The 15,840-nt window shown below is 41.5% G+C and overlaps 2 protein-coding genes across 2 annotated transcripts; one reads left to right on the top strand and one right to left on the bottom strand.

Annotated features, from left to right (window-relative positions):
* Nucleotides 1-7,470: 7,470 nt before the first annotated feature.
* Nucleotides 7,471-8,481, bottom strand: LOC124542451. Its single transcript, XM_047120399.1, has 2 exons — nt 8,033-8,481; nt 7,471-7,882 (listed from the first exon to the last, which is right to left on the bottom strand). The coding sequence occupies exons 1-2, from the start codon at nt 8,479-8,481 to the stop codon at nt 7,471-7,473; spliced, it is 861 nt and encodes a 286-aa protein (XP_046976355.1).
* Nucleotides 8,482-8,941: 460 nt separating this feature from the next.
* On the top strand, nt 8,942-10,203 carry LOC124542452. Its single transcript, XM_047120400.1, has 2 exons — nt 8,942-9,532; nt 10,102-10,203. Exons 1-2 carry the CDS (start codon nt 8,942-8,944, stop codon nt 10,201-10,203), a joined length of 693 nt encoding a protein of 230 aa, XP_046976356.1.
* Nucleotides 10,204-15,840: the final 5,637 nt, after the last annotated feature.

Genomic DNA, 15,840 nt, shown 5'->3' on the forward strand with positions numbered 1-15,840 from the left:
GGATCTCGCGGCGAAATCTCTCCCTGCGAGCAGTCGTGTCGGCGATGCTACGCAGGAGATCGGCGTGGGAGGCCGTAGTCAACTTCTGTGAGACCGTCATGGTCCAGAAGGAGATTGCGGGGCGGGCTCGGGAGAGGGCCGATCCTGCCCGGCGGAGGCGACCTGCGGGTCGCCTTCACGGCCTCCAAGCCCCAGTGCCCGGGGCAGAATAAATAGGGCAATCCCTCCGGCCGTGGGTGCGTGAGATGGGGGACTCACGCATCCGTTTTCATACGGCCGAGAGGAGGACCACAGTCCGGTATGGCCCCGGACTGCCGGTGTACGCACCAGCGAGGGGTGCGGGGAGGGCGAGACCATCTTCGCCCTCCTGAGAAGGGCTCCGCAAGCCACGAGCGGAGCAACGCACGGGAGAGGCCGCGGACATGCTGCGAAAGATCCCGTAGCCTCTCCGTTTTCTGTGCTGTGGCGGCCATCGCAGGGGGTTCACATAACCCGGCCTCCCCCCCAGGAGTCGGGTATCTATGAAGATTTACCCTGCGTTAACAAAAAAAAAAAAAAAAAGTCTCCCTTATTGAAGCCATTAATAATTATGGGCCCGCGTGCATTAATCGTCTATGTTCATAATCAAATAATAATTTAGTAAATTCGTGAGTGGATTGTAAAATAATAGGATGTTTTTTATTATATATAAAATTAGCATTATCGAGACGTCCTCCAACACGCATTAATTGGTTATCATCTAAAAAAAATTATTTTTTTAAGAAGAACGCTCCTTTTCGGCAAACTAAGTTTATTAATTATCAATTTGTGTTCAGTAAATGATTCACGTTGACTTTGAAAAATCACTACATTTAATGCATCCTGTAAATCTGATTCTGTAAGAAATTTATCATTTACTAAAAGTTTCTTACACATTTTAATAAATCGAAGCAATAAAATAAGCAATGGAACGCACAAGTCTAGTGTATTTCGAAAAACGTTTAAAATTAATAAATGAACTACTGCTGTTATCAGTAACTATAGCATTTAACGAAATATCATTATGAGTTTCGGGCAAAGTCTCAACCTGTAGGTATTTATAATGATTAGGCCAATTACACCTATCTAGCCGTAGAAAGTCCGGACCTGACCACCACAGATCAGAATTTTGCAGGTTATTATTTATCGGTTCCACGCGATATTAAGTCTGCTGGGTTCTTATCTGTGGGAACATGTTGCCATGTACAGTTACCCGCCCTTTCTAGAATTTCAGCAACGCGATTGCGTACGAAGGGCTAAAGCCTAGAAGGCAACATCTGCAACCATCCTAACACAATTGTCGAATCAGACCAGCAATAGGTCCGGCTAATAGTTACTCGAAGTGAACCTTGAACCTTCTCATATAGACGCGCTCCTACTAATGCGCCACACAACTCCAACCTCGGAATAGCTGTAGGTTTGAGAGGCGCCACCCTACTTTTAGCCATTAATAAGCGAACCAAATACTTACCCTCATGATTATTGCTTCGAATATAAGCGCACGCACCGTACGCGCGTTCAGAAGCATCGGTAAATATGTGTACTTCTAGTTCCTTATATGAATTGCAAATAACATTACGTGGAATTCTAAAATTATTTAATAAAGGCAAAGATTTCATGATGATATTCCAACGTGAACTAATATTTGAGTTTAGGGGTTCATCCCATGAGGACTTGTCTAACCACATTTGTTGTAGTAACATTTTCATTGTAATGACACAAGGAGATAAAAGCCCTAATGGATCAAAAATCCGTGCAATCACTGAGAGTAAATCTCGTTTAGTATCTACATTAGAAGCCAAATTCATGCATATGCGAGATTCCACAGGAGTGGTCCTAGGACCGATCCCTGCGGAACCCCGCAGTACACTTCCCTCCGGGTCCTCGTACCGTCCTGGCCCACGTACACAATGTACCTGTCGCGCAAGTAGCTCCCGACAATCGCCTGCAGGTAGAGAGGCACTCGGTGGGACACCAGGGCCTCCCTGATGGCAACCCAGGGTAAAGCGTTAAAGGCGTTGACGATATCCAGGCTTATCGCCAACGCCACGCCCCCCTGAGCCACCACCTGCTCCGTTAGGGACCGGACGCGCATGATCGCGTCAACGGTCGAACAACCCTGACGGAAGCCGAACTGGCTGTCGGCCAGGTCGGGACCGACGCACGACAGATGCTCGCTGAGACGAGAAGCGACAATCCGCTCGAAGAGCTTGCCAGCCTCGTCCAGCAGGCATATGGGACGATACGCAGAGGGAGAGTCCGCGTCTCTGCCGTCTTTCCTCAAGAGGACCAGACTTGCCTCCTTCCAGACCTTGGGGAACGTGGCGTTACGGAGACAGCTGTCGAACAGCCGCCTCAGCCTGTCCCCCAAGTGAGCCGAAGCCAACACCCACGCCCTTCCTGGAATCCCATCGGGACCGGGCACTGTGTTCCGGGCACTCAGGCGACCAAGTGCTCGGTCAAATTCCTGCTCTGTAACCCTCAACTCATCGGTCCAAGTGACCGGGGGTAGCGAGGGATACAGGGGACTTGACCGGATCACCGGGAAGAGCGAATCTATCACTCTCTTCAGTAGAACCGGATCTAAGGTCTCCGTCAACGGGGGCATCCACGGGCGTAACTTGCCCAGCACTGTGCGGTACGGGCGCCCCCACGGATCCCTGTCAAGTCCCTCGAGGAGCTCTTTCCAGGACCGAGCGCCGGCGTCCGAGATGGCGTCTCGCAACGCCTTCTTGGCCTCCTGGAAAGCCCTGTAGGCTTCGTCTCACTCCTCTGGAGTTGTTCGCCTTCTTCTCCGGGTTCTGCTGGACTGGCGGTGAGCGTGCAAGCATGCGGTTCGCAGCTGCGCAATCTCCTCCGACCACCAGTGCATCGCCCGGTGCTCGAAGCGGCCTGCCCGGGGCATCGATGCATCGCAGATCGACGTCATCGTGCCCCTGAACCAGACTGACTAACCCTCAGGGTTGGGCAAAATCTCCTCGGCGTTTTGTGGCCAAGCCGCGACGATGGCGGCGGCTTCAAGATGATCTCGGTTTAGCCGCTTGAGGGCCCATCGTCGTGGCAGGGTGTCTCCCTGACGACGGCTGGATCGGTCGGGATGGCGGATAGCCACATCGAAAAAGATGTGGCGGTGGTCGGATAGTGTGACCACTTCCTCAGCGACGCGCCTGCCGCGGTCGCCGGCACCTTTGGGAGCCTCCTCTTAGGCGCCTTCTTAGCCGCAGGCTTTATTGCCGCAGGCTGGGAAGACGCCTTCAGCCGCGATCCAGGTTGCGCTTTCCTGGCCGCGACTAGCTACTCCTCTATGAGGGCTCCGATGTTCTCCATGAGTCCGGCTTCACTGCTCGTCAGTTGAGCAGGAGCGCGTGGAGCAACAGAAGCCCTCGACGTCGCCGCAGCCCCCGCAGGAGCGCGCCCGGCCTGTGCGGCAGGGGCACGCTTCCTGAACGCCACAGGGGCTCGCGCTGCAGACCCCGTAGCAGTAGTCGCTGCCGGCGTCGTGCGCTTGGGCGTCGCCACCTCACTGGATGGAGCCGACGGCACAATGCCCTGTTTCGCCTGAAAGGCGTTAAATTGTGCCGTCAGCTGCTCCAGCCGCTGAGTGACGGTCGCGAGTTCGGCTCGAAGTTGGGAGTTCTCCCGTTCGAGCTTCTCCACGTCGGCGCCTTTTGATTGGCGCCGCAGGAGCTCAGCGACCGCCGCCTGAGTGTTGCGCGTGGCCTCGCGCAGGTCGCAGACGAGGCTCCCAATAAGGGAGACTTATTGGCCTATTGGTGGCAGAAATTTAGCAAAGGCTTGTTTTCATCGATGCGTACGTTGCCGTAGAATGAAAGGAGCTATAGTTACTCCTTTGATGGGAAACTTACCGCGGCAGCGGCTTCTTCCTGGTTACCCGTTCGAGAATACAGGCGTCGATTACGCTGGCCCTATAATGTGCGCTAGTCGCCAGGGTCGTGGATGTAGGCCAGTGAAAGTGTATATTGCTATATTCATTTGTTTTACCACCAAGGCGATTCATTTAGAATTAGTAAGTGACTTAACCAGTAATAATTTTTTACTTGCTTTATATCGCTTTATTTCGCGACGAGGAAAGCCCGCAAGTATATTTTCAGACAACGGTACCTCCTTTGTTGGCGCGTATAATGACTTATCAAAATTTATTAAGTCTAATGCAGCTTCGTTAAGCGAATCTTTGGCTAATGATGGAATTTCATTGAAATTTATACCCGCGTATAGTCCTCATTTCGGCGGACTCTGGGAGGCTGGTGTGAAGTCAACCAAATATCATTTGCAGCGAGTGTTGGGTTGTAGTAATTTAACTTTTGTGGAACTCTACACGACGTTAACGCAGATTGAAGCCATATTAAATTCCCGTCCATTGACACCGCTGTCTTCAGATCCTGATGACGACACACCGCTTACGCCAGGACATTTTTTAATTGGACGAACCCTCACCTCAATACCACAGCCTAATCTCCAGGATTTTTCAATGAGCCAACTAACTCGCTACCAAAGGATTGAACAGTTGCGCCAACATTTCTGGACAAGGTGGAGTAAGGACTACGTAGCTGAAAGCCAACAGAGGACCAAGTGGCGCTCATGTAAGGATGGGCTTGAGTTGGGATCCCTAGTTGTGGTAAAGGAGGACAATCTTCCTCCCTTAAAGTGGAGACTTAGAAGAGTTGTAGCAGTCCACCCTGGTTCGGACGGTATTGTTCGCGTGGCAGATATTTGGACGTCTACTGGTGTCATCAGAAGAGCCTTTAATAGGATCTGCCCATTGCCTTTGCCATCATAGCTGTTAAAAGCCAAGCTTTCAACGCCCGGGGGCATGTTTAAGCGCCTGCGACAAGTAAAAGGCAGAAATACGCATTGCGCCGTTGTCTAACTTGACATTAAAATTTATTTAGAATTAGAATTACTTAGAATTAAGTTATATTTTTTTTAATCGTCATTCGAAATACATCAGTTCAACTGATACACGTCGTATTATTTTTTTTTCTATCGAAGTTTCTCGTTGAATCCCGCACATTAGGAGTGTATATTGCTCCTTTGTTATATATTAAAATTATTTTTTTTTAAAAACGGTTGGGAAGGGTATAAGGCTCCTTCCCTGTCATAAATAAGGTCAGCTTATTATCTAATTTGGGTATGTAAAGTACCCAGGTCTGCGGTTAAAAATCTTCCCTCGTCCGAAGTTGCTATTCGCCGTGTCTTCTCTTGATTTCTATTTTCTGTATAATATAAATATATAATAATAAAAACAACAAATTTTGAAAGACGTGGAGTTTGAATGGGAAAAAAAAAAAAAAAAAACAGGCAACGAAGATAAAGACACGACGATCAATGCACTATATATATGCATATATTTATAAGTGATTTTTTAAAATAACTGCAATCGATGGCGATGCGATAAGCGTCGTGAATATTTAAACAACAACAAGGATTGGAATGTCGCTCAACACAATAGCGAGCAAAAAATAGCCCGCTCCGAGTTCGAGATTAAAGATAACGATATGAATGGAATGTGTTTATTCTACTTAGGATCGTTATAATATTTAATATTAAAATATTTAAATACGATTTCCTGGTGACCCAATTGTCGAAATTCGCTTTCCCAGGTGTCAGCGGAATCGTCTTTTTTTCCAGTTTGTGATGATCTGGTTTATGTTCTCCGGGAAAAACCAGGAATGAGGTTTCTTTTTCCCTAAAACCACTAAACTAGTCGTAAAACAGAAACTTAATAATTGAGTTTGTTCACTTCAATATTTTGTATTATTCTGTGTACCTGGAATCACTAGGAGGGCCTGGAAACGAGCCTCGCGACGTAAACTTGAAATTGAATTAAACATTTTTTTAAAATAAACTACTGGTTGGATTTTTCTAAAATTATGGAATTGTATAGTTTTAGTGACTACCAAGCTAATTTAATAAATTAAACCAGGGGTCGTCGATGATATTAATTTTTAAAATAATTTTAAAGTTTTTAATTTTGAACGTTATACTTTTAGAGCCTGTATCTTTATGAGTTTTCTTTTGATTGAAAAAAGAAAGGTACCAGTGAGTTGGTACGCTTTCCCTCTGTACAGCGATGCAAAATTTTTTGTTCCAGGTGCACGGGTTTTTGTGTTCTGACCACGCCCTAAAATTGTTTTTATGCCTTATCTCGGCCAATTTCGGGGATAAAAATCCAAAATTGGTCTCAAAAGAAGCGGGCAGCTAAGGCCTTTCTGATAAGGTATTAAAAAGAATACCTCGTCGCTTTAGTTTTGGCAGCGTATTTAAAAACAGTTGTAAATTTACCTTTTCTTGCGTCGTTCTAAGGGTGAAGATGAAATCCCAGGGGAACGGTTTTTTCACAACTGTTTGCACTGCACTGAAACTCAACTTTTGAGACCAATTTCACGAACATCGGAACACTTTTTACCACTTTTTGCGAATTCAAAACTAAAACAAAATATAATAAATAATAAACTAAAATATGCGTATCTCGGTAGCGGAGCGACTTAGTTAACGCGTTCTTTCGACTGCGGACGGGGGGAGACTGGGTTAGGTTAGGTTAGGTTTTTTTTTTTTTTTATCATAATTTTACATCTACAGGCTCGTAGCCCGTACCTTTATTTATTTAATATATTTTGTTAATATTTGAATTATTACTATTCTACATCTTGGTTCCGCAAAAATCATTATAATGCTACGGAACGGTACAGTCTCTTGTATATTAAATATGTATCCTATTATATTATCTACTTAAAAAAGAAAATTGCAGTGCTTCCAGGCGACTAAGTTAAGTTAATGTTATAAGTACATACAGGCTAAAAACCCCGTTTGTCACCAAATCAAAATTTTAAACTCACTTATTTGCTTTATATTCCTCTGATATTCATTCAGAGACTAAAAAGTCTCATTTTGTCATTTTACAATTATCAAAAATTAAAAACATGTATCTTACAAACTATGACTAAAACCATACTTAATATATACAAAACCACAGTGCAATAAGCAATAAATAATAAATACATCAGTTGCTAAAACTTATCTACATTTCTTAAATTTACAATTTTACAAATTTTGACACAGTAGTCCATAAAATCATTACCGTATTCCTTGATAATCTTCCTTAATAATCTCGGGTAGGCTACTCCTTTCCAGTTTCACCCCCCATTTTTGCTCAAAATTGTACCTATCCATTAAGTGGATTGGGCACTCGAGTAGGCTGTGTAGTGTCGATTCAGTTTTGTGTGGATCGCATACACATGATGGATTGTCCTTACACATGAAACGGTTCAAGTATTCGGAGAATTCACCATGTCCCGTCAGCATCTGCGTGAGGTATCCTTGGGGTTTTATACGTGCAATGGCTTTATAAGCCCTTACAGCATCCGGAAAGAACGCTCTGGTTACGGAGGCCGTTTCTCCCGACCGATATCTTTGGTTCCATTCGCCAAGGGTCTACCCACGAATGTTCCTCTTGACGAATGAGACCGGAACCTGGTCGTAGTTCGGCTTCCTCCGGCTCGAGAGCGTTGCTTCCTTCGCTAGATAATCCGCACGTTCATTGCCTGGGAGGCCCGCGTGGGCTTTGATCCAATACAAGGATACCATTTTGTTCTGTTCCAAGGCCCGATTGACGTTGCGTCTTATCTCCACGGCTAACGGGTGGAGGTTCCACTGGCCCGTCACAGTCTCCAGCGCTGCTCTAGAGTCACTGTAAAGACCAAAGGAACCGCCACTGTTCCTGAGGATTTCGCTCGTGGCTTTGCAGATGGCCAGGAGTTCCGCCTGGTAGACTGTGCAATACGCGGGTAAGCTGAGTTTGACAGCCTTGATCTCGGCTTCATTATTCCATAAGGATAATGCCGCCCTGACCCGGCCGTCAATCTTGCTCCCGTCGGTGAAAATTCACACCTGTTGCACATTGTTTTGGTCTACCCGGTTCTGGTCTGAAAGACTTCGGATCTCCAGATCCATCTGCAGTGCCGGATGAGGAGCCTCGGCAAATCCCGCCGCTCACTCAGTCGCTTGATCGCCCAGCACTAGTCGGGATGACCCTCTTCGTGCCTCGTACAGTGCAGCTGCTTCCTGTATTCTAAGGTCCAGAGGTAGTATCCCGGCCAGTACCAGTGCCGCGTTCAGGGAGACCGTGCGGTAAGATTTGCAAAGCTTCTGAGCGAAACCTCTCTGAACCGCGTTTAGGTGTTTTTGAACCCCAAGTTTTCCCGCCGCAGGTGCCCACGCCGCTGCTGCGTATGTTATAACAGGTTCTATTGTAGCTGAGTAAATTAATCTGATAATTTCCGGGTGTAAGCCCCAGCTCACTCTGGCGGCTTTTGACAGCCTTTTGTAGATGTCTGTGGCTTTTGCACATATGTTTGCAACATGTTTGTTAAATGTAAGCTTACTATCTATCGTTAGCCCCAGGATTTTAATCTCTTTAGACATTTCAATGTCCACTCCAGTCATGCTCAAACGTGGGGTATCGTATTTAAGTTTGTTAGTCAAGATCATGGCGCATGTTTTATGCGGCGCGAATTTCAATTTATTTGCGACACCCCATTCGTGAGCAAAACCGAGTGCATCATTGGCCTGCCTCTCAATCTCGAGAGCCGTATCTCCCGTAAAGATTATAGATGGCGCTAAATGCAATAAATGCAGTTCGGTATTCCATCGTTCGTGTGTCAATATAAGCCCCGACTCTCGGCTCCCTGCGCGCTGGATGTGTCGTCACTGTCGTGGGCTCGATATTAAAAACAAGCCTTCTGCCGAATCGCCTACTGAAGAGCTATTTATAGACGCCAATGCGGTAGATAAAAGCTCTGCAGGATCATTGGCCGAGGAAATCAGGCTGCTAAGAATAGAGCTCATCACAGTTACGCGGGAGATGACTTCCTTTAGGCTGGAGTTAGGAAGGCTAAATGAAAATATGGCCGAATTTAATAAAAGGGTGGACACAGTTGAAGACCGAATGACGTCCTTGGAGGATAAATATCTTAAAATCAATGAAGAGAGTAAAAATTCACAAATTAGTAAAACAATTGCGTCATTGATAGCAGAGATTAACGATAGAGAACAGGGTACATTGCTGAATGACGTACAAATATCAGGAGTACCTGAACAGAAGGGTGAAAATGTGGTGCACCTGACTCAAGCCATCTCCAGGAAACTGGGCATGACACTCGACCCTCGCGACATAGTCAGTGCCGAGCGTGTCGGACTTCGCCACCAGTTGTCGCCAAACGAAGATCGGCGACCGCGACTTGTCGTGGTGCGATTGGCGCGGCGGTCTTTGCGCGACGATTTAATAAAGTCGGCGCGGGTGCGACGCGGAACTGATACGTCTGGCATCATTGACGGCAACCCCTCTCGAATTTATATAAACGAACATCTGACACGAGCAAACCGCCTTCTCTTTTATAAGGCCAGAGAGGAGGGAAAACGTCATGGTTGGCGTTACATATGGAGTCGCGATGGGAGAATATTCATGCGGCGCGAGACGGATACAGCAGATCAACGGGTACGTTCAGAAAACGATATCTGCAAAATTTTTGGCAAAAATTAAGTTTGTATATTCCATTGTTATGTGTTTTTTTATAGAAGTCTTATTTCATATGTATTGTAAACGACTTTTTAATTTTGTTATGATTATTTATATTTTTTATGTCGCTTATTAATTATGTTTTCAAAACTTTATTTCAATTTTATCATTTCACAATAATTTTAAGTTATGAGAGATTTAGTTTGTTCAATGATAGCAACAGTGATGTGGCCTTGTTCTGTATAATAAGAAATATTTTGGATAAGATATATACTATTTTATTTATTAATTTTTATAACAATTATCATTTTATGAACGCGTATGAAGCGGGGGTTGTTCTATATAATTATTCTCTATTTATTAATACTATTCAATTAATTATTTTACTCATATTCGTTATACTACATTTTATTTCTCATTTCTTTATATTTATTATCAAATGGTTAACATGAGCAATCTTAAATTTGGTTTATTCAACCCGGGCTCGCTTGGGTCACATCATGAGGAGTTCATAGTTTTAATGAAGCGTCATAAAGCCGATGTGATAGCCATTAATGAAACTTGGTTGCGTCCTGGAGAAGATGGCAGAGCCCCTCGTGTCCCAGGTTATCGATTACGTCATATACCGCGACCTACGGAGATACGATTAAGGGGTGGTGGTGTTGGCTTTTATATAAAATGTGGTATATCTGCGCGTACACTTGCACATCCTGTTGTTCATTTGGTTGAACAAATGTGGATACTCGTTAAATTGAACGGCAGGACTATAGTTGTTGGAACAGCTTATCGCCCCCCCTGGTTGAATACGTCCGGTTTTTTTGATGCATTGTCAGAAACTATCAGTGCATTGCCTTATTACGATTCGTTATATTTATTAGGAGATTTCAACATCGATTATCTTAGAACTCATGAATATCAGAAACAAATCTTGGACACCTTTTTATCGACTCACGGTTTGACACAACATGTCACGAAGCCTACACATTTTACGGCTAACAGTGAAACTTTAATAGATCTCATTTGCTCTAATACAAGGGTTCACAATATTGTAGTAGAACATATTGCAGAGCTTAGCGGCCATGCATTTGTTTCTTGTGAATTAAATATTAAGAGAATTAAAAGTCCATCAAAGATCTTTATGTTCAGACCGCTAAAAATATTAACACAGAATATCTCACAGATACACGTAATTTAGTTAATTGGCAGGACATATGCAAAATCGAGGACATTAATGACATGGTAAGTCAGTTCACTGGTTGCCTATTATGGGTATTTGATACTATCGCCCCTATTAAGATGGTCACCATCAAAGATACTAACTACCCTTGGATTACTTATAATATTAAATTATTTATGAGACGTCGAAATGAAGCTCAAACTCAGGCAAGGTTTTCTAAAAAGGATTCGCATGTAAATTACTATAAAGACCTAAAACGACAAGTGGTACAGGCAATGCATAGCGAGAAATCTGCTTATTTTAATTTTCATATTAATTCCAATATTAAAAACTCAGTTGAACTTTGGAAACACTTAAATAAAATTATACGTATAAAACAAAAACACAACCAAAATATACCAGAACATCTTAATGACCCGACAATGATAAATAACTTCTTCCTTAATGTGCCAAGTAGTGGGGATCACGTTTCAATAGCAACAATGAATTATTATGAATCTAACAAGTTTGGCATGGCTGTTTTTACATTATTACCGACTAACGAAGTCGAAATTTTACAAATACTCCGCACGTTGAAGTCTAACGCCATAGGTGTGGATGGAATATCGTTGGACATGATTTTGTTGTCGTTAACACGTATTTTACCAGTTATAATTAAAATCTTAAATACATCAATCGTAACGGGCACATTTCCGAACCTTTGGCAGACTGCGATAGTTAAACCCATTCCCAAGAAGGAGAATGTTTGTGAACTCAAGGATCTACAACCTATTAGCATTTTACCCTGCATATCCAAAATATTGGAAAGAATCGTATGTAACCAACTGACACGATTCTTAGAGAATAATAATGTTTTACCACTTGTGCAATCTGGATTTCGTAAACATCACAGCACTACTACTGCGCTACTGGATGTTACAGACAATGTTCTATGCGGCATGGACGTAGGCGAGGTACTTGTTTTACTAGATTTTTCTCGTGCCTTTGATACCATTGATAGAGCTCTGTTCTTGTCCAAATTAAAATATTACGGATTCAGTTGTCAAACTATTAAATGGTTTGCAAGTTATTTAAGTAATCGCGAACAAATGGTTGAGGTAGTATGGAAACGGTTCCCGGGTGCTCTCAGACTGTAGCGCGGTTAATACAGGCGTTCCACAAGGCTCTATACTGGGACCGTATATCTTTGCGCTATATTGTGCCGACATTGTTAACAGCATTAAACACTGCAAATACCACATTTACGCTGATGATATACAAATTTATATATCGTTTAAGCCATCTGAATCTAGCGTGGCTATTCAAAAGTTGAATGATGACTTGAGTTATATTACGCAATGGTCAGAATCTCATAATCTCGTACTGAATCCGGACAAAACTAAGTATATCATATTAGGAACGAAGAAACAAATCAATCTAATTGGTAACTTAAACCCTAACATACAAATTAAAGGTAAGAAAATCGAGCGCATGAAAGAAGCACGAAACTTGGGTTTGTTGATCGATGAGGAATTGAGATTCGAAAAGCACACCATTAATATAGTTCGTAATTGCTTTTACAGATTAAAAGTATTGTATAGGATAAGAGATGTTCTTAGTAAAGACATGCGAATTAAACTTTGTGATAGCCTGGTATTGTCTAAACTTAATTATGCTGATGCTGTTATAGGACCCAGACTGCTCGCTCGCTCAAAAAACCTAATACAACGAGTACAAAATGCATGTCTCAGGTATTGTTTCCACATTCCGCCTCGCGCACATGTATCCCCATACCTTAATACCGCACAGATGATTAAGATGGAATACCGAAGGCAATTACATCTTGCTACCCTCCTATTTGGCGTTATTCAAAATAAAGCACCTTTATATGTATACAGTAAGTTGAGTTGGGCAAAAGAAAGTAACAAAACATATCCCACGAGGGCGTCGTCTTATATGCTTAGCGTGCCTCTTCATCGATCAGCAGCCTTTCGTGGTAGTTTCCGCTATGCAGCGACGAAGTGCTGGAACAATCTGCCGCCTCCCCTTCGAAACCATTAATATATTTCGTTTTAGATACAAATCATATTTACGTAATCTACAGCTTCAGTCATAATTTGTTTTTTATTATTTATTTATTTATTTATTTTTCTTTTCTTCTTTTAATTTAGTTAACTATTATGCAATTAATAGTACATATAATTGTAGTATGCATATAACAAAATGATATATATGTGTAGACCAAGTTGGTTTATATATATATTTTTATCTCGTTATATGAATAATTTATATTATTATAATATAAATACTTGTAGTATATATGTTATAGGTATAGTTTAATTTAATATTTATTATAATAATTATTTATCTCTTACCTAAAGGTATGGCTCCGTAGCTTATAGCTCAGATTGGTCTAGCAACGCGCTGCTGCAAAGGCTGCTACTTGTTTTCTTGTTTTTTTTTTGTACGACTTCTTCGTGGTCGTACATATTGTGCTGTATGGTTTGAATAACAGATAATTATATAATAAAGCATACAATTGAGTTACGTAAGATATAATAATTGGATATTCAACTTACCGTTTTAACAAATTACAACTTTCGGATTAAGCTCATTAGATTTTATATTATATAGTTATTTGTTTTATTTTGTATTTTATTACGGGAAACAGTAAATAACTGAAAGTAATACGCAATAGAAGGATGAGTGACAGCGTCGATACACTGCCGGCGCGCGCGCCTCACTGAGGCGGGAGGCCTCTTAAAACTTACACCTTTAACCGACACCTTGCATTCCTTCCCCCGTCACCCCCCGAACGATTATTAGCTAATGTAACAAAATTGTCATTAGCTAATGGGTTCATAAAATATGTATGTATTTATATATTTATAGTTATATATTGATATTATGTGTATATTGTATGTAAATTCAAATTGTAGTTTTTTTATTTATTTATTTTTTATTAATTTTTTTTTTATTTTTTTTTTATAATATATTATCATATATTGTCACAGCCCGTCACAACCACACAGGGTACCATTGAAAATAAGCGTTGGGTTCTTGGAACTCAACTTGGAAGCTGAATGGTACACCTTTTAGGACACGTTAAGCATCATTGTGTTGTTTTGTATTGTTGTTGTTTTTTTTTTTGTATATTAAGTTAGCAAGTAGTTACAGTTAGTTAATATGTTTATATTTTTTTTGTTGTTTTTTCTTTCCTTGTTTTAAATTTTTATACTTCTTATTCTTTTATTATGTACTGTGTCCTAATAAACATTTCTTTCTTTCTTCTTTCTTTCGTAAAAACTAACACGACGTCGTCAGCAAATGCTTGACAAAAGTGTTCCTTTTTCTCCATCTCGTGTAATAGTGGGTCTAGCAAGAGATTCCACAGGATAGGGCCACCTATTGACCCTTGCACACATCCTTTGTTTGTGGTTCTTTCCGTCTCTTCCCCAGCGTATCTGAGTCTGACTTTCCTGTTGTCGAGGTAACTATCAAGTAGCCTCCTGATATTTATTTATTTATTTAAACTTTATTGCACAACTATTTAACAAAAAATAAATTGAGCAAAAGGCGGGCTTAAAGCTATATAGCCTTATCTACCAGCCAACCTTAGCACATGCAAGAAAGAGCGTACAGTAGATGCATAAAGCCATCCTTATATTGAATTACATTACACATACATACATATATATATACACATATATATATATAAACATACACACACTTACATAAATATATATTATAAATATATACATATAACATACATTTAATGATATACTAATGATAAAGTAACAAAAAGTTAACAATAATACTAAAAGTACAGTGTAATAATAACAGCTTAAATAAAATAAAAGGGAACGAAACCAAGAAAGGCGATAAAAGCTAAGACTTATATGTATTTCTTTAAGAGAAATTGTTTTACCCTACTTTTGAACAGATCTCTAGAAACGCCTGGAGTTAGGCTCGGGTTCCATGATAGGACGCTAATTACTGTCAATAACAGCATTGTAAATGTGTTTATTTGAAAAGAGCAACTATGCGAGTTTCTTGCCGTTTCTTCTCGCTAGAAGCTGCTTTCCGAAACGGTGGTAGTATTTGATTATTGACGATTCAAAAACGCTTCATTGTGAAGTTTACTTGAATAAAAATTGATTTGATTTGATTTGATTTGCAAGTGGATTATAAACAAGAGAGTGTAGAATACATAGTATCCTTAAATGCCTACGATCTTTAATAGGTAGCCAATTAAGCATTAACCGATATGAAGAAATGTGCTCAAATTTACGGAGGCCATATATAAATCGTATGCAGGTGTTATGCAATCTTTCGAGTTTACTTAAAAGTGTTACATTAAGATCGGGGTAACATGCATCACCATAATATATAATTGGTAAGAACAGACCATTTGCCAGTTGGATTTTTGATTTAATAGGCAAAAAGTTTTTAAAGCGTATGATGGAGTGTAGCGTGGCATAAAACTTGCGCGAAACCTCATTAACTTGGTCAGACCATTTCAACGAGTTATCGATTAAAACACCCAAATCTTTAACCTTAGATGAAATAGGTATAACAGTTTTATTAAATAGTAAATCAGGGTGGTAGGCTTTGAATGCTGCTATGAATGCTGCCTAGGGCTCCCAATAATAATAGCTTGGCATTTTGATGGGTTAACACTAATTCCATAATTTTTTGACCAAGAGGCAATACGAGAGAGATCGTTATTAAGGGCGGAAATAGTGTCAACCAGGTGGTCTACGCTGCACTGTTTATAAAGCTGCAAGTCGTCGGCATAAAGATGGTACTGGCATGAAAGAATTGAGGAAATAGAGTTAATAAATAATAAAAATAGTAGTGGAGAAAGAATACCGCCTTGAGGAACACCAGCAGCAACATCGCACCAGTCCGATCTATCGGTTCCAACACAAGTTGCTTGCTTGCGTCCCCGAAGATAAGAAGAAAACCACTGGAGAGCGATGTCTGAGATGTTTATGCGAGATATAAGAGAGAGTAATAAGTCATGATCGACAGCATTAAACGCGTTACTAAAATCGATGACTATGACAATCGTCACAGTCTTGTTTTCCATACCCTCTCTAATATCCTCGGTAACTTTAATTAGTGCAGT

This window comes from Vanessa cardui, chromosome W, assembly GCF_905220365.1.
Source record: "Vanessa cardui chromosome W, ilVanCard2.1, whole genome shotgun sequence".
Lineage (NCBI taxonomy): Eukaryota > Metazoa > Arthropoda > Insecta > Lepidoptera > Nymphalidae > Vanessa > Vanessa cardui.

What these genes read in the sequence shown, in the direction of transcription:
- LOC124542451 (XM_047120399.1), bottom strand. Translation starts at nt 8,481, where the DNA reads ATGACTGGAGTGGACATTGAAATGTCTAAAGAGATTAAAATCCTGGGG. An exon ending in CTGGGCGATCAAGCGACTGA is followed by an intron (nt 7,883 to 8,032) that starts GTGAGCGGCGGG and finishes CGGCCGGGTCAG; the next exon opens with GGCGGCATTATCCTTATGGA.
- LOC124542452 (XM_047120400.1), top strand. Translation starts at nt 8,942, where the DNA reads ATGGCCGAATTTAATAAAAGGGTGGACACAGTTGAAGACCGAATGACG. An exon ending in CGGATACAGCAGATCAACGG is followed by an intron (nt 9,533 to 10,101) that starts GTACGTTCAGAA and finishes CCGATGTGATAG; the next exon opens with CCATTAATGAAACTTGGTTG.